The sequence below is a fragment of the Heliangelus exortis genome, chromosome 11, assembly GCF_036169615.1.
Source record: "Heliangelus exortis chromosome 11, bHelExo1.hap1, whole genome shotgun sequence".
Taxonomy (NCBI): Eukaryota; Metazoa; Chordata; class Aves; order Apodiformes; family Trochilidae; genus Heliangelus; species Heliangelus exortis.
In genome coordinates, this window is record NC_092432.1 from 9398983 (window position 1) to 9420590 (window position 21608).

The 21608-nt window shown below is 35.7% G+C and overlaps 1 protein-coding gene across 1 annotated transcript in view; it reads right to left on the reverse strand.

Annotated features, from left to right (window-relative positions):
* Positions 1–2500: 2500 nt before the first annotated feature.
* EFL1 (elongation factor like GTPase 1) overlaps positions 2501–21608 on the reverse strand; it is a 59879-nt gene continuing 40771 nt past the window's right edge. Inside the window, exons 17-20 of the mRNA XM_071754392.1 lie at positions 20673–20820; positions 16611–17611; positions 13586–13770; positions 2501–2898 (exon numbers count right to left, since the gene is read on the reverse strand). Of these exons, the coding sequence (XP_071610493.1) occupies positions 2710–2898; positions 13586–13770; positions 16611–17611; positions 20673–20820 (1523 nt within the window). The 3' untranslated portion in view covers positions 2501–2709. The remainder of the gene's footprint in view (positions 2899–13585; positions 13771–16610; positions 17612–20672; positions 20821–21608) is intronic.

Here is a 21608-nt window from a genome sequence, read left to right on the forward strand (position 1 = left end):
GTTTGCTGAAGACAAGAAAAAAAATGTGGCAGTAAAATGGTGATTCACTAAATATTACTAGGACTTGACAAAATGAAAGATTTTTAGAACAAGATGACAAAAGCATGGTCAGAAACAAGAGATAGGGGCTTGCTGGCCACAGCTTGCTCTTTATTCTTCACTGGGGAAATCTATCTCCCATTACTGGTTTGTTTGTTTTTTTTTTCTACAAAGTATAATCATTTGGATTATCATATGGTTTGCCTACTGAATAGTTTCAATTCTCTAATAAATATTAACACATAGCTGACTCACTTTTATATATTATCCCTTGTCAGAGGCCTTGATTCTACTAAAGCCAAATCATGTCAATTGAGGACATAGTTTTTAGGAAGTTAAAAGGGTACTGAACACTCACACATATAAAATATTTCAAAAGCTATTTATACTTATTTGAAATCTGCATTATATTTAGAAACAAACCTGGTAATGGGAAATGTAATTATAATAAAGGCTAGGTCTCAATTAAATCTTTCCATGACTTGCTCCATCAGCAAGTTAGTTATTCCACTCTGCAGAGATTTTCTAAAATTAGGTCATATTGCAATATATGTGTAACAAAGCTGGAAAGAAACAGCCACATCAAGTTATTTTTTGAATAAACTAGAGAAAAATGTTAAGAGATTCACAGCACATAATCAATTAGATTCTCTTCTCAAGAGAAGCTGTTACTAAAGAAAAATTATCTCAAATATTACTGGTAGAACTTGCAGGTTTTTTCTTCTGCTAGGTAATAGAGTTTTCGCTCTATAAATAACAGTACTGCAACATCCTGAATTTATTATCATCTTTATGCTGTTTGAGATGCAGTCTGAAAATACACCATAAAAAATATGGAAGCTATTAAATCATTTTACATCTATATTAATGCTCTTTCTGCTTACTCAAGTATAGTAAATTACAGGTAACATTTATGCAGTCAATACAACAAACAACCTGTCCACATCCACATCACCTGTTCAAGCACCTCTGTGACTGCAGGAAAGACATCCATAACTCCATCTTGGATGCAGCTAGCAGGGCAGCTGTATTAGCCATGACTGCTTTAAACATTTATGTCTTGACTACTTTTTGCAGGCTGCAGTAAGTTACCAATGCCTTCCATGGCTACACCAGCTGGCAGGCCCAAACTGTGAGAGGAAGTTTGTTGGAGCTCTAAGAGGGCTGCTGTGCAGATACTCCTTGCATCAATTTATTCAACAACCTTCTAAGGAAGGCAAATATTTCATTTGCTTGAATAATTCATAAATACAATCTTAAAAGGAAACATTTCCATAATGAAAGCAAATAAGCTGGAAAAGCGGCTATTTAAAATAAAAGTTAACCATTCCAATCATTCTACTTGTGAGACAAGTAACAATTTTCTTTCCCAAAAGGAGCAAAACTGATACAGTAACTTCTGCCTGCAGAATTAACTGACACTTGCAGAACATTTACTCACAAAGACCAAGTAGGTGCTAGAGGAGAACACAGCAACCACGAATTAAAGAAATGGTTAATTCTGGAAAGAAAAAACCAACTCGTTTGCATGGTTATTTGAAAGAGAACTCTGCAATTAGCAAAGAGAAGAGGTACCAGGAAGTCCTTTGGCACCGTATTTAAGGGCTTATTTCCCAGTCACTTAACTCAGTATCAGAAATTTTTTAAGGACATCTACCTATTCAGTCCTAAACTTCTAGAATTCTTGTCCTTTCCTTTTACAAATCTAAGCAACCAAATGAGAAGATAATTCATGCACCATCTTCCCTTCTATCCAGGTTTCCATTCGTAACACAAATTCACGCCCTGTGAGAACTTTTTTCCTGTTAGTCTTGGTCTGAATAATTTTGGAGCCTTCTACATCCTAAGCATCTGCAAGCAGACATTTTTTTATATTTTTGCAAGTGTTTCCCTTCACTGCATTCAAGACAACAGGCTGAATTGGTAGAAATTTCTGCAAGACTCTTTTCAACACTCACACAGGATTGCCAGAGGCAGCTGTGTGCCTAGCTAAGAGATGGCAGCTTCCAGCTTAGGACAAGCATACAAACTTTTAAATCATATTTGTATTAAGGAGGGAAAAAGAAAAATCTTGCTTGATTTGCAGTGCTCAGTCTTCCGCATGTGCTATTTTTTCCTCTTGAATTAAAGAAGATACATTAATGATTTATAGGACTGCTTACATGAAGACCAGAATAAAATAAATGAAGTCCTAACAGGCTTACATTTGCATATAGGTAATTGTGGAAAGTAGTGTTGCATAAAAAAATATATTATAGAAATTAAAATAAATTTTAAAAACAGTCAAAAACATTAAGGACCTAAATTCAGTGCATAGTTTATTTGCAAAAAATTAGCTAACCTACTGTAACTATAACTACATCTGACAAATCAGAAAGCAACAATTTACATTAGGAGTTCCTAATCCTGTGACAGAAAGTTCAACGGGACAGTTGAATTAAGTTTTAAACATTGAGACCAATTGCAATGAATATGCCTGTATTTTATTTAGATACATAAAATATTTCCTCTATATAAAAGCTGGAAAGGCTTAAGTTTATTGAAACAAAAGCCACAGACATTGCATGTAAGAAAAGTGGTGTCAAAGAACAAAGTCCAGATTACATTTTGAATCTGCTGCATAGAAAATAATCCACCACCATTAGCTGGGGCAGGAGAGAAAGGAAGCAGCTACTTATTTCTACTGAGAGTTCTCTGCTTTTCAGCATGCTCCACAATTTTTTCTTCTACATAAAGTCCCTTTCTCTTTCTGACTGCATTCATGTACTTGCGGGCCTGGTTCTCCGAGTCTGCCTTTTCCCCAAAGTGCAAATATTCTTCCTCAGTGGTTGGTACCCAGAATGGGTCACTGGAAATGATCTATAAAAAAGAAAAAAAAAAAAAGAGAAAAAGTAAAGCAGGGCAAAGGTTTGTTATTACAGGTAATCAATCTCTGAAGTGAGCAATATGAAAGTACAGCAGGCAGAGTTTTCTGGAAAGCCTGCAATTAGATATTTAAGCAGAAATCTATTTAAGATACACTCTGTAGCATTTGTCATAAGAAGCCCACAAACTCAGTTTCATTTATCTGCATATAATTTTTTTTAAAGCAAAAGTAATTGCCAGCCAGCAAACAAAGCCAAATAATGTTCAGAATACTTCTTCATTTATTTTCTACATAGAAGGACTGTCTACCCACAGAAGAATCTGCCTAAGCCATACACATTCTTATGTCCTGCACAGGGTCTTATGGCCAATGCCTAGAAACTTGACGGTGATTCCTTGACAGCTGGGTTCAATAAAAAAAAATAGTGATCTCCTTCTTGGAGAGCTAGAAAGTTTTACCGTTATTTTATACACTAGAATTAAAGAAAAGGGGCAGTAAAAACTACATGCAAACTTTTGGGCAAAAATTGCATGTTGACTTGATGGAGCTGTAGTGGTGTTCATACTAAAGCTCTTCATGATGGGAAAACACCAGGGACTTCCCCTTTCATGATCTGTCTGAAGAGCTGAGCAAACAAAAATTTTGAAGTCCAAGAACACATGGATAAGAAAAGGGGATTCATGCTCAAAAGATTTGCTCCAGACTGTACTGCAGAGGGATATTACATGTACTATATACATGCTATGAGAACTTAAAAGGCTGTTACTATCCCCTTTGATGGGGTTTTTGGATGTTGGTTTTTTTTCTGTTTATTATGCCCAGAGAAAAACAGTAAGAGAGTGGTTCTTGAAGAATGAATACAGTAGAAGGAGTACAAAAGTATACAAAACTGAATTTACAGATCTAATCTACCTGTAAATATTCAGAAACTTTAGTGATGGATGCCTAAGAAAATCCCCAGGTTTGACAGACTATTTCAATAATAATGAAAGACTTGCTCTACTAATGTTAAGTTTTGCACTGTATCCTTCTTCCACTGATAATTCTTTAGGATTCTCCAGGTATCTCTAGCTCACAGCAAAGCTGACACAACAAAGGGCTCAAATGTATATATTATTTAGTAGCCAGCAAGGTTAAACCTGCAAACTCATAGCAACGTGGGGCTACAGAATCCTGAGTACTTTGTACCACTACATTATGCAGAGCAGCACTGTACAGAGATATAAATTAGGCTTCAAAGCCACCTCAGTACCCAGCAAAGCCACCCACTGTTCTCAACCAAAATAATCCAGGCACATACATCCAGTTTCTAGAGCAAGTCACGGTGGCATTGTCATCAATTTGCTTGCAATGGTAGCATCAGAATGGTGAGTCTGGGTTTCCTGGAATTAGAGCTGAGAAGCCTTTAGCCCCTGAGCTATTGTTGGTATACATGGAAACCCCATGTATGAGTCTGGAATTTGTGACAGAAACTCACTTTTTGTTTGGATAGAGTCCTAAATGATTAAATAGATTCTTAAAGGACCAATACTTCTGGATTGTCATGTAGCTAAGAGAGTTCTTATTGTGGAATTCCAAAAGATCCACTGGATCAAAAAGAGAAAAGATACCCAAAATGTTACTTATTCCATGTTCAGGTCACTTTTAATTTGAAATTATTTAAATGTTTCCCAACACTGTTCTTCAGTACAAAAATAAAATACACAGCCTAAGACTCATTTTTAAAACAGAAATGTGATAGCATCTTAAGAGTGCTTTTCCAAAAATTTACACTTCTGAACAAAAACCGGAAATTTAAATCATCTTGCTTTTCACAGCTGAAAAATCCTCAGGGTGAGACAAGCAATGCAATTAACCTTCCATCAAAGGTTTTTACTCTGCCTTTCTCTCATTCTGCCCCTGTGCCAGTTGTATCTGGGAAACAACTGAGTAGGGCCAACAAGCAAATTGTCACAGGCAAACTGTTTATACCCCAAATACAACCAAAAAAAAGATGTCAAGAAGAACCAACATTGAGAGAAAAACACAGCAAAACCAATGATGTGATGATATTGTTAGCATTATGGTAAAGTGTATTTTAAAATTACACCATACTGTGTGTGATCTGTGAATAGCAGATGTGCTATATCTTTTCTTCAGGAACTTTTGCTAGTACTTGGGAATTTTTCTTTATAACAGTATAAACTAGCCACTCAACTATGCTAATTCAACACCAGAATAACCTGACAGAGGAAAAAGCAGCTTTGGCTACAAACAGCCCAGAATGAACACATGATTACTCCTCCGAAGTATGGATTGCAAAGAAGCAAAACACCTACTGCTTCCTAGTGAACACAACTAAACGTTTCTATACAACATCCACGAGGCTCTTCTGAAAACAATTTCTTTGAAAAAGTGAATTTCAAATCAAGATTTGTGTAGTGGATCATTGTGTTGTCCCAAAAGAACCTACATCAAGAGGATTAGCATTTATTCTATTAGAGAACAAGTATTTTCTTAAATGCAGCCATACAAAATGCAATACAGTAAAATGAATTAGTGCACAGCAGCTGATACAATTCTTTAAAATCTGTTATTGCAAATGCAATTTTTCAGTGATGGAAATGTTTCTTAATAGCATTGCTTAACAATACCTTAATTGATCAACTTTATAAAAGTCCTGGGTGATATAATTTGTTTATATAAAAAATATATCACTAGAATCCCATTATACTAAAAACAAACAAACACACCAGTCAAATCCATGCTGAACAGTGTGTTCCATAGCTCACTGCAGGACTGAGACCACTGTAGGTATAACTAAAACCCTGTTTCTAGTGAAGTCAGTTGGGATAAGGTATTTCAAAGGAACTGAATGGAATGCACCAAATACTGTATGTGCAAGGGTATTAATGAGAAAATAAAACCATTCTAAAGCAAGATGTTTCATTAAGTATCACAACTATTTAAACCAACACACCCAAACAATGAGCCTTATTACATAAAATGCAGAGTAGCATAAGCAAAACAGCTGTCATTTTCTCTTAGCCTAGCAACCTACACATTAATTATTCAAGCAATAAATGTCTGTAGCTTTATCAGAGACATGATCTGAATACCTGTAATAATTAATCCAGAAAAATACAAACATTACAAGCATATTATGTTAACAATGGAAGACAATACAGCATGTAGTAAATTCTGCAAATGATTAAGTAAGCTAACCAAACTTCTCAGTAAGATTTGAGTGAGAGCAGGTCACTCCCAATTCAAGAAAACTTGGAATTTTTAGCCTTAATTTGAGGTTGATTTATTATTTGTATTTCGCTGACACCCAGATGGCTCCAATAGCTATCTGGGTCCCATTGTGTAGTGAATTTCACAAAACCATGGTATGAAAAAGTCTCTGCCTAAGGCAGCCTAATTATGCAAAACAAGGTTGAGAGAAGCATCAAAAGCAAACAGAAGGGATCTGCCTAGTTCATCCAAGAGGTCAGGCAGATCTGGGAACACAGCCACACTCCTAGCAGCATTTCCCCTACTCATCCTTACTGCCTGTTGAGGACAGAAAATTTCTTTTGAGCCAAATATCATCACTATGCAAAATGCCTTGGTTGGACCATGAATAGAAAGAGCTGTCTTACACTGCCTAATGAAGATTTTAAAACCAGCAAGCAAAATTATGGCTTTTGTGAACTGCTTGGTAAGAAATTCCAAGAACTGATGAATACCAAGTGATGCAGGGCACTGCATCAAGCAGCTCTGAACATCAAACAGGTAAAATACTGTGCCAGAAGCTGATTTTTACAAAAAACAAATAAAACCCAACAAAACCCCAACAAACTCCAAAGAGCTACTATGCAGAATTTCAAATATGATACAGGCTTCAGTATATCAGGATCTTTTACACCTTAGAAAAATTGATGCTAGAAAGATACTCCAAGAACACTCACACTTCAAGTGGTGTCCATCACTTAGTAATGACATAAACTATGGAACTAAAAGAGTGCAGCTGATCTGCACGTCTTAGATGTCTGAGGCAGCCTTGTCAAATGGAAATTACCTCAGCCTTTCAGGTAAAATGAGGGAACTTGGCAGAGGTTTTTGTGATATGTGACCTTGAAAGCTCAGATCTGCTGGGTTTTCAGTAATAAGCTGGGTAATGCTTCTGTGCTGAGCAAATGGTGCAATGCCATTTGGATCCTGGCAGGGTGCTGCCAGAACAGAGAACACCAGGCAGGGGACCCAGTAAAACCAAGGTCAGAGTGGGCTCTGAAGTGCCTCATACAATGGTGTGGAGCAGGGGCAGGGAGGAGACAACACTCTGAAAACTGGATGGAGGGTAATTTCTTGACTGCACTCCTGTGACCTCAGATCCAGAATCACCCATTAGCTCAGTAAGTAAACCCTTTCCTTGAGAAGCAGAGGTACCCGAGAATCTTGCTGATTCCTGTATGTAACCCAAGCATCTCCAGAGGCAGCAAAGCAGGACTGGCAGTGTGGTAGCACACAGCTGCCTAACACACAGACCACGTTAGTGACTGGATGTGGCACTCAGTGCCATGGTCTAGCAACCACAGCGGTGGGTCAAGGGTTGGACTTGATGATCTCTGAGGTCCCTTCCAACCCAGCCAATTCTGATTCTAATATGTACTAACTGGCAGTTTTCCAACTCACTCTTTACTTCCCTGTGAAAGATAAGATAGATCCTAGATGACATTTGGCAACTACGAAAGCTATCAACACATAAACAGTGGCCTTCCATCAACCCCAGGTAAAACAGTGATGCTAGCAGGTAGCTAGGAGTTGCCACAACCTATAAAGTAGGGCAGTCTGAATACCATTTCTTAAGTGATTTCTACACTACAGTGTAGAAATTACTTTTGCTCAGCAATATAAAACTGAGGAATAGGTTGAAACTTATTACTAGTTTTGCCATTGTGCTTTCAAAGCATCCAGGATCACAGCCTGTACTTGAAAAAAAGCAAAAATTAAAATCTCAAGGAAAGTTTATCCTTTTTCTTCGTTGTTACTTAACCAGATATGGGGTCTTACTGGTTTTATTAAGTAAAAAACTCTTGTAACAGGTATCTAATTCCTTTGTAAGCCATCACATCTCAAATGCTTCCTTTCCAGAAAGAGAATATTCCCTCTGCAGATTCTGCTTCTCCATTTTGCTGCACCCATTCCATCACAGTGGAAAGCAGATACCACCTCCTTTCCTGCCTAGGAGTCCCGAGGCAAATTGGGAACTGCTGAGCACCTGAAACACTTCCAGAAAAAAAATCATGCTGAGGATGAGTATTAAACAGCAGAGGGTGGGAAGAGAAATATCAACAGTATGCTGAAGAATTTTACAGAAGCACCTACACATAAATGTTCCCAAAATAAAAACAACTCACAACTCAGTTGTACCTATATCACATCCTGAAAGAAGAAAATAAAAAAAGCAAAAAGCAAAAACCAAAACAAAAAGAAAACCAAACCAAAAACCAACCAATTTTCAGCCTCCCTTTTTACCAGTTGTTTGACCACCGGGTAGTCAAATCTTGGCTTCACAGAATGCTGCCACTTTGCATTACAACAGATCAACTTATGGATAAAACAAGTAAACACAACAGATCCTCTCAAGATTACTGCATATAAAGAAAGGCAGAAAGCAAACAGCAGTCTAGCTTGAAAAAAATCTCCCAGTTTCATTTCTGTCTGTATTCCCTAAAAGCAGTTTCTTTCAACAGCTCTTGATTGTAAATTATAACGTTTTCCAAAAGCTCAACTTAGAAAAATACTAAGTTATCAATATGATAGAAAAGTTCACTTATTACATATTGTAGACATCTCACAAAGGCTTCAAGCACTGAAAGAAAAAAAAAAGTATCAGATTTATAAACTTTTCATTGTCTTTCAGAGACAGCAGGTTTAAGGGGATACCGAATAACCTGCAGTAAAACTTCAGCTGTTTAACCCAGAGATGTATTAGGCCTGCAGATTCCCTATAAAGTAAAAACGGCACCCAAAAGTATTTCAAAATTCAGAGATCCCTTTCACAGTATATAAAAGGGATGGGCAAGGCATTAAAATGCCTCAAGTCAGATATGAGAACTCCTCTTCCAATGCACAGTGTAATAACTAATATTTACACATTCAATTATAAAACAAACTCATGCAAGATCAGCTCAAGAGCATCATCCTTGTTTGTGTCTCAGTGACAGCTGATCTTTAGCCTTGACTTCAGTCAGTAGCTACAAACAGAAATTCAAAAATTGGCAAGAAAAAAGGAGACGTGTGGTTCTACTGTTGCTTTTTTTCCCTTTTAACTTAAGAAACACATATTGAGAGGGAAAATTAAAGCTACTACTGCTTTCATGTACTAATTTATGTTGCTTCAGATGTCCTGGCCAATACAATGAGCTTTTAATATTTGAAAGGTTCCAAGTTACTCCTACAATTCATTCCTGTCACTGGCATAATGATATATGTAAAGTTAAGAATTCAAACACAGTAGGGATTCACAGATTCTTAAGAAACTCCCTCGTTCATTTAGTCTGTTTCCTGTTCAATACAGGCCTAACAATGTCCTCCAATAACTTCTATATTATCTTCAGAATTGTAAAATTACTTCTAATTTGCAAGAAATTAATTACAATTCTGAATATAAAACTACCAGATTCAGAATGCCTCATACTCTTATCAGTTCTTCCATGCAGTCCTTCTCTTGCCTTTCTCCAGAGCCCTAAAGCACATTTTAGACACCATTCTACTTAGAAGGGATACTGAAAACCAATTCAGATTACACAGGTGTTTACAGTTCACCCATGCCCCCCCAAGAGGAAGCCTGTCTAATATCCAATCATAACACAATTTAAAAGACGTGAGTTAACAAGAATATCTCACATTTGACAATTTCTGCACTTGCTGGGAATTCAGTCAGCAACTGTACAGAGCCACATGCATTATTTTTTACTGTAACAAAGATTTCCAAGTGGGATTAGAGCTCCATTATTCTAAGCATTGTACAATTACAAATAGTTCATGTTCAAAGAAACTTATGATTAAGATAAAATGACATGACTGAGTACAAGATGTAACTGCAAAGAACCAAGAGAGAACAAAGGAAACAGGCTCAGGCAAAAACACACTTACTGAGGGTGTATTATTAATTCAAGGATAAAAAAAAGACAGAAGGAATTCATAATTATCCCAAAGTTACATATTTTTTCAACTAAGAATTCAGAAGAAAGTTTATCTTGAAATCTATAAAAATATGGCAAAGTAAATCCAATACACTTAACATTTGACTAGGGATATCATAAAGGAAAATATTTGACTGTCTTGGAAAACAATTTGTTTAAACTGGGACCAAACTGTCCTGCTAATGGTTATGTACCATCTTCTAAAGGCAGGAATAAATTGTATAAGCATGACAGAAGAAATTAATAAAAAAGGAGTGTCTGACAAGATGGTCCTCGATACATGTATTGCTCTTTCTTGGGATGGGAGTAATCTGAATACAAAATGCATTCATTAACTGGAGGAAGATATGGTAATTGCATTTCCACAGAGATGAAAATGCCTCCACATAAACACAGGCTCTACCACTGACCTCCCAGTGTTTACAGTCTACAAATCATATTAATGACATATAGGAATAATAAAAAAATGAATTAAAATATAAATTCCCAAAACATACTTTAAAAATGTGACTTCAATGAGATGTACGTGTTTAGAAGTTTAAAAATTAAAAAAAGTGCCTACAAAAAGCATCTATTTCTGTATCTGTAAAATGGCAATAGCCCATTAAAAAGAATTTGTATAGAGAAATACACATGCCAGGTACTCAGCTAATTAGCCAAGCACACTGACAAAACACCACTAACTCAGAATTAATTCAGAATGTCACGGAAAGGTTCAGAGAGCACAAAATTAAAGCACTAACCATACACTCAGTAACTTAGGAAATGCAAACCAAAATGAAGTAGCTACCACAGTCCTTTTCCATCTTTAGTACTAAGGAAAATATAGTATGAGTTTATACAGAGCATATGATTACACAAAGTTTATGACACAAAGTTCACATCATATTTTGACAACAATACATTAAACAATTGGGATTCAAATAAAATGGTGGTGTTTATTATGTATGCACAGATATCACCAAAACTCCTCACTGACATAGCACTGCTAAAGTCAAGCCTGATGCTTGATGGAAACTTGTAAGAGGTTATTTATTTATTTATTTATTTATGTGAGGGTTTTGTTCTGTTTTGTTTTGAGCAGAATACAGAGAAAAAAACCCAGGGAAAAGCTCTACATATTTTTCATGTGATCTGAGTCACAAAGCCATTTTTTCTGGATTCTCTGTCATACCACAATTGTAGTTTCTGAAAAGTGTATTTATTTAGCTATTCTGCTGATGTTGTGAGAGTAGAATGCTCTCCCTCTGGTATCTCTGCACTGAGCCAATGCTGCTAAAAGCTTTGTAAAAGGCTTATTTGGTCAAAAAAGTACGTGAGCATGACTTTCAATGTGACAAAAAAACCCCAACACTCTCCACCAATGGATTTGCCAGGTGGAAAGGTGACAGGCTTACACAATCATTTTTCCTACTACCGCCCACATTTCAACATAGGAGCTGTAATTATAATCTCTAACAAGGATCAATTTTAGAAAATGCTGCCAGCTGTTCAAATCTCCCTCTCCTATGCGTATCTGTAATTACACGTGAGTATTTTCTTACGTGAAATTCATAATATCTGACAGTGAAAATACACACCAAGGTTTGGGGATAGATGTGAAGGTCAGAGAGGCACGGGGTTTATGCTTTTGCTTAGCACAGTAGCTACAAATCCTAATGAAATAGGGACAAAACAATGGCTTGCTGGAATTAACATCCTTCTGACTGATACTCCTTTAGGGCACTGATATTAGAGGCTGTTGAGACAAAAGACCAGCTAAGCCACAAAGCCTCACCAGCTGCCCTTCAGATGCAAACATCTAAACCTGACAAAACCTTATACAATAGTGCCAACACTCCTTGGTTTGAGGTACCTAAGCTAGTACTGGCTTACCCCTAGGTCCCTATACTCAAATACTTACTGCTTTATCTACTTTGTGTGCACACACCATTAATGAGGGATTTTCCTTTTTGTTTGGTTTTTTTTTTTTAATTCAGTGTAGCTCTTTTTTCCCCTTCCACGGTTTTCATAAAGTCAGAGGTAGCTGCAAGAAGACTAAATGAATCAGTATTTATACTGAGGGAGTAGAGTTAAATCCCTGTCCCACTGCATTTTTTAACACCAGCAAGGTTCTAATGCCAAGGAGAACATAAGATACTTGTCCAAGTGTACTGTTTCAAGGACTCTCAACTCTTTTGACAGCACACGACTGGACTGGTTTGCAGAGACCCTCCTTTTCCATTAGTATCCATTGAAAACTCTGGAAGCTATTACAATAATTACCAACAAAGAAATACTGTTCATTAAGTACTGAAGAACTACTACCTACTAAGACAACTGAAATGAGGATGAATCCACACCATGTGAAAAACAGGCATGTACTTCACAGAGAAAAAGTAGTAAAGGGACCATAGCTGGCAACTGCAGGAGGTACTACTGACCTCAAAAACATGTAGTTGCTTTTACTCAGACACTTGACATTTGAGGTCACAAAATAAATCAAAAGGTTAAACAAAAACAAACAAACAAAAAGACTTTTTAATCCACTTAAGGAAGTTTCTATGGTCCTAACACCAAATAAAGGAACATCTGACAAAAAAAAACCCAAACAAACAAACAGAAAAACCTAGACTTTAGTTATTTTAAAAATTTAATGTGAAAAGCTCGATTCTTGTCCTCAAGCTCATTTTTAGCTCCTTCAGTGGAGTCTTCCAGGGAACCCTACAATGAAGGTTTGTTTGTCTTGCACAAGGAACTTTGACTTACAGCTTTTTGTATTTCTTCTTCAAGACAAACTATTCACATGGCAGGAACAAAATACAGTGTGTTCTCAGCTGACAACACTCATCCGCTTTCCCACTTGCATATTTCACTTTTTCATTTCTTTAAGTGACAAAGATGACCAAAGAGATTGATTCTGAGGACACTGCCACTTACTATCAGGAGACAATTCTGAAAGAATCAAATCCATTCCCTTTGCCTTTATGTATGAAAAAGTGTTGACTTTGGACCTGATGATCTTGATGGTCCTTTCCAATCATGATGATTCTATAATCCTATCACTTGGAATACATAAGGACAAAAAAATCCCCTAGGTATCTGCTAAGTCATAAGAGGTTAAATTTCATGTGCACTAGATTTCTTGTTATATTTTATACCAATGGTACCTTGGGGCTTTTGTTCACTTTTTTTTTTTTCCCTCTCCCAAACAACTTTACCAAAGAACTAATTAAAAATCCACATAAATTTCGGGACAACATATCTTTGAAGAATCAGTTCCATTTGTGAAGGACTTACTTTCTATTGAAATAAAAAAGCATCCCATCTGAACAAAATATGACTGTTTCTGAACAACGTATCTATAAAAGCAAATAAGCATAAAGCTACTTTTTTCCCCCCCCCTTTTCATTTAAAAGAGGAATTAAATGTCTTGACCAAAACTTAACCTTTTGTGCTTCTTATTCCAGTCTGCCACACATGCAGAAAATAAATCACCAAAACAGATGGAGTGAATAGATATTTTTACCTCCCAGTGGCTGAACACCAGCTGCGGACTGGCCAGGCCACTAGTTCTCTTCCTGATTTCATCAGCAAAACCAAAGCTTTCTGCCACTGGCAGGACTGCCTTAATAATAAATACATCTGTCCCCTCTTTCATCTCCTCGTGCAACACTCTGCCTTCTCTTTTGGACAGGACAGCATACACACGACCTGCAAAGACATCATTTTGATAAGCTTACCAATGTATTTAAATTGTGTCATGAAAAGAGATAAATAAATATTTATCTAGGCAATTTTATTTAACATAATTTCTTTGACTACAATTCTCCCCTGTGGGCAGATCAGTTAAGTGGATCCACTAAATTCAAACGATGTATGCAGCCAGAACACAGTGCAGATCCATATGAGTAACTTTTAATAAATTATTCCTACTGTATGGATTTATATAAAGCTTACACTATGTGCATTTTATACTATCATATGGCTATTTTTAAAAGGCACTTTACCAGACTATGTGCCTAATTTGCCTTATTTCTTACGATCAAATATCAAACACCACTAGGAAATATTAGTGTGTTTCAGGAAGAATATCTCAGCTACTTTTAGAAATTTGTTTGGATCACCTTATCCCTTAATGGCACTTGTTCCAGATACTGCAGTGCTGTTCTAATCACAGAGAATGAGTTTATCTGAAATATTGCATATTTATTATGTTTAATGTGTTCAGTTAGTTTGTAATTAATTTAGGCTTATATTAGTGAGGGATAATTTTATTTTTTCTTTCCTAAACTAATATTCAATCAATTGAAATACAGTGTATATATTATGAAAGTAGCTGTGAAAAATGCCCAAGTTCAACTTCAGAGTAAGCATTAGGTTAATTTTTTTAAAATGTTTTTGCAAACTTACTGGCTAAGTGTTCTACAGACAAAAACTAGCCAATTAATTTCTGTTGATCAAGATAATAAAAACACAAGAAAACCTATGCACTGAAAAAATGTTTTAGGGATGCCTTAACTTAGACAAGTGAATAGTTGTAAGTTTTAGATGCACCAATTAATTTTAAAAGTACCTTGAGCAAATAAGTTTATGTCATTTTCTAAGAGGTTCAAATATTTCATTGCACTGAAAAAAACCACCAATGCTTATTGCTACCTTTTGACCTCTGGGCAAAACTGATTCTTATTGGAAGTAATTAGAAGCACACACTACTGTATAATACATGCCACCTATTCTGGCTGGACAAAGATACCATTAAAGACTACAGCCAAGTACATTGATTTGCATATATAATCTATACCTTCTGTGCAATGCCAGAGGAAATATTGGAGTGGCTTTGTTTGCCTTTATTTTTTTAAATACTGAATCTGGACCTTGTTCAGGAAATTCAGCACAAGTACACAGCTAGTATAGCTAAATCTGTCTGTCAGATGCAGGCAATGAAGCATCCATTCAGCATCAGCCATTTCAGTTTATAGTTCTCTAATAAAAAAACATGGGTTGAACTCTTCTTTCTACCAATAATTTTATCTGCTCTTGCCCTTACCAGGACCTCCTCACTGTTCCTCTGATTTAACATTACCTTTACTATGCACTATAAACTTCTTATTGCTCACAAGAAAATTGTGGAAATACTTAAGATTCTGTATTTAAAATGACAAAAAAGATTAAGGCATTCTGATGATTGGTCACTTAGTTTGCCATGCACGTATACTCTTTGTTAACATAACTAAGCAATTTCAAGTCTATGGAACTTTCAGCGAGTCCAGAAAATTCTCAGATACGAAAGGGTCATGTCTCAGCACAGCTCTCCATTCAGTAACTGCTTTAAAATGCAAGATTAAATGCACAAACTGCAAAAAAGCATCATGGTCACTGTACATGCACTGTGTATGTAATACACAGTATACATTAAAGCTATTTGTTAAACCAATTAATTTCAAAACCTCATCATAGATTATTGTTTTAATTGAAAATATTTATTTTACTAAGTGCTTTAAGTAGGACTTAGAAAATTCTGCACACGTATTAATCAGATCAGTAAGGTAACATTTATCACAAAGCACTTTAGATGCATGTCCTTTATGGCCACAATGCACTGAAGATTATTGTTTTCAAAAGGTATAAGCCAATAGACAATTAATAGCTTACTTAATGTTTTCTATTTATATGTATTTTATCCAAGCAGTCTGGAGTAATGCCTCCTGATTTTACATCTGCATAAATTATTTTAATAGATTAATCATATATGCATAATAAAGCATATATGGATAATTTCTGACTTGAATAGTATTGTAAAAATAAATTTGTTGATAGCCTAAATGCAACGCAAGTTAATTTTACAGAAAATCTTGGTACATTTGATCGGATTCAGCACACAAGCAACTCCCATGGAAAACTCCAAGATCAAATGTTAGGGCAAATTAAGATGTGTTGTAGGTAGATCATAAAAATAAGTTTAATTAGGTGTAAGTGGTAAGGCAATAAAAGTGACAAAAATTTGGTATACCTTGTATTTGCAAAAAGATACAGATGCTACGAAAAAATTTATTTACCAAGTAGACTGTAACAATTTAAGATTCTTTTTCCTGATTTTACTTCTAGTTTGATTATTATATTAACTTAAAACATCTTAAAATGGCATTAACTAAGATTTTGCAATCATTTTATAAATAGTTAATATTTCTTCATCTCTTCATGGAACTAATGCTCAGGTATGAGGCACTATATTGGTACACCTGTTTACTGAAGTTGATATACAAAAATTTCAACAAAAAGCAAAATTTTTATATCTTGCACTTCCAAAAAAGTGTAGCATTGCTATTTATGCCTATGTTACAGATAACCAAGTGGCATGCTAAATTTTTATTGAGAACAGTATAAAAACTATGGGCATTAGACAGCCATTGTACACATCTACTAAAAAACTATTAAAAACTTCCGACAAAACCTTTTTTTTAGTTATATTTTCTGATTCTGACTAATTTATAAAACCTCACCTTAGACTTGAGAAGCTATTTCTTGACAAACGTTTAATTTGTCTGCCTTACCTAAAACTTCTGCAGTAGCCATAATTTCACAGGTGTACATTGCAGCCATCAGTCTCTGAGGTTTTGCTTGCAAAGCGTAACGACAAGCTTCCTTCATGGTGGCAATCAGCTGTCCAGAGAAGGGACCATAACAATCTGCAAGTAGGACTTCTCCCTTGTGTTTACTAGATTTCTCAGGTGATTTTGGAACACTTTGGCTGCTGTCCTGATGTTCAGAACTGCAAACTTCATCAGTGCAACTGCTTGTTGGAATAGTATCTTCATTTTGTTTGTGATCTATGGCATCACTTTCCCCTGAATCTTGACTATTGGTTGACAGTATCTCTCCAAATTTATTCATTTCCCATTTTTCTACTGTAAAACAAACACCCATGAGAGGTTCTTCACACATAGGACCTGAAAGTGTAGCCAGCTGAAATCCACTAACTATGCTGTTGTCAAAATCTCTGTATTTAGTTACTTCTTTCACAGCGTTTCCAAGGCACTGCCACACAGACCTTTTGTAGCCCTCAAAATTATGTAACAAAATATTAGGCCCACACTTCCGTGGTCCAAATGACCAGATATGATCAACAGCATTTCTCCACTTCCTTCCCTGCAGATTTTGCTCCAACTTTTGTTTGAATTCCTTGATCCTTTCAAGAGTCTTCTGATTTACCTCATGGGTTTTCTTATCTTCATTCAGAGATGTGTTGAGTTGCTCCATAGTTCTAATTAAATCACTATTTTCTTCAAGAAGTCTAGTTACCTCCTCAGGAAGTGGCATGGCTTTTACACTGAGAGTAGCTTGCTTATTTGGAGTAGATATTGTAACAAGCCCATCTGAATCGACCTGAATTCCTTCAGGAATTTTATTTTGGTCCTCTTTTGTTTGGTGTATGACAGCGACTTTCTGCTGTTTTCCTATTTCTTCATTCACCATATCAACTTTTGGAGGTCTTGTTATTGTCTCTCGGAATGGTATAATAGGTGCTGACACACTGATCTGTACCTTTGCAAACCTATAAAATAAAGTTTAAAAATTAGTTTAAAATTTACAAAATACTTTTCAACTTGGTGTGGGAGATGGGGGAAGGTAGAGGAATGGTCTTAATGTGGGACAGATGTTCGAACTCAAATTCTTGAAAGCATTATGTACTTCCAAAATGAAGCACTGCCTCCTATGTTTTCAGAAATTTTTGGAAAGGAACTGAAGAAAACAATAAAAAGTAGGACTGTGCCCCTGCATAAATCATGGTTCACCCACAACTTGGAAACTACATTCTGTTGTTCTCTTCCCTCAAAGCCATATTAGCACTGTGATGCCCACGTACACGAAACGAGCAGCACGGATGCAGAAGGAGCCTGAGTGTAGGGGAAATAAATCCCCCAGTGAGTCCATATTGCATTACCCAGTGGAGTCCTAAGCCACTGCTATCCTTGCAAACCCACAGCATCCTTCACAATTGTGATCTTGTAACAGCTGTAAATACACAAGGCACTGCTCTGAAGGTAGAAGCCTAAGAATGCCTACACTGGAATGAAGTAGGAAACAAATTTCCATAGCTTCTCCTGAGTAGCACCAGATAAGGACACATTCATTATAGAATTATGTCAAATAATTACTTCATGTGTAGACCTGCATCAGTAGCAGCTTTGCTGTAAACTAAAACACAATCCCTCTCCCTCATACATCTCAAGTAGCTTTACATTGTAAAGATGCTTCAATGACAATTAAGTGGTAAAGTTGCTTTTTTGGGATACAGCTTTACATAAAACATAAACAAAAGAAACTATGGGAGATAAATTCACTGCTAACTGAAGACAAAAAATTAAACCATCAATTCTAGACCAGAAAGCCCTCTTATTTCAGTTCAGTAATTGCTTTTCAGTTTGTTATAAGAGTTTACGTTGGAAGATGATCAAAGATAATAGAATCTCCTAAAAGAAGAAAACAAATGAATTTTTAATGCTATGGAGGAATCTTATTTTTGTACTAATTAAAAAAAAGGTAACTTCAATCTCTGCCTTAAAGAACAATGTAAAATAAGGTATGAGATGATATGTAAAGATTTTGGACTTTTCCCAAACAAAGAAATGAAAAAATCTTACTGGTGCAATTCAGCCTATTTAACTACAACTAATTCATAGTTTGCTTTGCAAAACTTCTAGCAATTCTTAAAGGAATTATTTTGGGCCAAAAAAATAGCTTTCTTTTTGCTTTTACACTTTTGGGAGATTACCTACACAGTGAAGAAAACTGTGATGAAAATCAAAATACGTAGAAAAAACCAAGTATAGCAGACCACAGTAAGACAGAATGACAGAAGTTCCATCAATAGTGTAGTAATGACATTTATAATAGCAACGAAGTGTGATTATTACAGAACTGACATTGTTCACAGCACTGCTGTTAACCAAAATCAATTTTTTCAGATTAGTTTGTATTTATTATTTGTCTAGAAGCGAGGACTCTACAGGAAAAGGTTCAATACACTTTAAAGAGTGTTTCAAAAGATCAGGAAAATTAATTACTAGAAGCTTTAGAAGCTTTGTGTATGCTAATGTGTTATTATACCACTCAGGAAGTGCTGGATTTGTTAGCTCTTTCATGTATTTCATAAAGATCTCTATATTTTTCATAAAGGATCACCTTTTTATTTTCAAGTACAACTCCATGACTTCAAAATATTCTGTATGGTATCTTATCTGTCCACTGTAATCACAGCTGAAAATTGCCAAGGGCACCATAGCAAAACTCAGGGCATTTAGAACTGTGAACTAGATGTTTATTAAGTGTATACAGCCAGCATCTTGTTCAAATGTATTCAAGATTTAACTCAGCTGAAGAGATAGGAACAGCAATATAATAAAAAATTTAAAATCATGTTTGGTACTACCAGCTGAATTAGGCTGTTTTTTAAAACACATGGATAAAATATGACCATAATTATTAATGGCCTGTTTCTAAGGCCCAGATGTTATTTGCCTTTATTTATACAACATTCCTGCTAATTAATGTTTATATAAAACTATTTTACCATACAAATAGAAAGTTAATTGTTGGATAAGGATAAGTCTCTGATCCCTCTAAAGGAGGTGCAGTTAAATTTTCATGCTGCTATAGTTTACATTCAAAACCAAAATTAATGAAAATAAGTTCCAGTACTCAAGACTGACTTACACAACTGCACAGCCATTTGGGAGGCTACTACACTGCATTTAGAAACAGCCAAGCTTAAGCTTCTCTCATTCTCAAGCTGAAATATTTTGCTGAAATCAGTTTTAAAATAACCACTATTCTGCATAATGAGGTTTCTAGTTAGTAGTACCTACAGCTGAATGCTGCCTGTAACAAACCCACAGCTGCCACCACCTGAACTTTTAGGTACTTAGAGAAAAGCAAACATAGCAATGCTCTGAAGTCAGCTGAAACTTTTTAGGCATATCAAATTTTGGGAGGGATGGCAAGGAAAAGGAAGAAAAATTTATCACATTTATCCAACAGGCTCTAATTCATAGTTCTGTATCCTTCTTAACCACCTATGAGTTCTGAGCAGGTTCATTAAATGACAACAAAAGGACAAACAAAAATTTCCTATGTTTTGTAATAAAAATCACAGAGGAAAAGCAAATATAATTGTAAACTTCATTTCTGTGGACTCAAAACTATACTGCCCCTTTTTTTTGCAGTCTTCTCATGCACTTATACTATACAAAAAAAAACAACCAACCAACAAAACACAAAAAGACCCCATGAAAACCCACACTGCTACCACCCTTTTCATGTACAAATACTACACTAAGTTCTTAACTGAACTCCTGAACCTATTGCAATTTATCATTTCTAGAAAGTGCCCAAAAGGTGTACAAGATGTATAAAAGTGACAAGGTAGTGGCCTCTGCCTAACTGAGGGTAATTTTATAGCTACAAAAAAGATATATTTATGAGCCATTGGTAAAAACTGTTGATGGATGAAGCTTCTATTTTACCACAATATACATCAATGATATGCACCTGACAAAGAAATACAACAGACATCTACTGAACAAAAAATATTTCTTCCTCCTTTCCCCTCTAACCTTTCTTTGAGGTCATCCAAGCAACGCTGAAGATGAACTTCTCCTGCTGTCACTAGCACATGCTCTCCTGTCTCTTGGATTAAAACCTCAACACAGGGATCAGCTTGGTTTAAAAGTTTCATTCCTCTGACCAGCTGAGGCATATCACCTGGTAAAACAAGGCAGCATTAGCAAAGTACTAGTGAAGAAGCAACACTTGCAGTAGGATACACTTAAAAGTGAGAAACAGTAGCAGTCATTTCTATGGAACTCTAAACACAAATACAAATTTTAAGAATACTCTTCTAAAACTTTCTACTAAGTTCTGAGGTGTCTTTGAGCATTTCTGCTTCTGTGTCACAAAGAGTGGTATGGTTTAAAGAACAGCAGCTGAAGACATAAGCTATACTCATAATTTGTCCCCATAAATTTTTTTACTGATTATACAATTCATATTAATTAAATAATAACCATAGTACACAATTGAATGGATTGCACATATTTTTTTAACATTGTTCTATAACAGGTTTAGTGTAACAAGCTGGCTATTAACTGTTATCTTGCTCCCTACATATAGTAACTAGAAATACAGGTCTCGAACAGCTCACAACCAATTAAAAAAAGTGTTATCAATGACATTATTAACAATTTCAGGATTTCACTCCTCATTTTCATAAATTATCAAGAGATAAAACATCTCTTATTTATTACAACTCTTCTAACGTTTCAGAAATAACTGTATTTCTTTGCAATCTTTCATGGCTAGGTAGAGCAACCTGTAAATTGCTAATGCTTAAAATGCTCCAAAGAATAATATATTAACTTTACTAAAACAAAACCAAAAATTTCTTGATATGGATTACTTAGAAGGCCTAAGAGTGAATGTAGCACAGGAAGGCTTTAAACTAGCTGGAAGCCACTGAAAAGCTGTAAGGGTATTACAATCTGAAAAGAGGA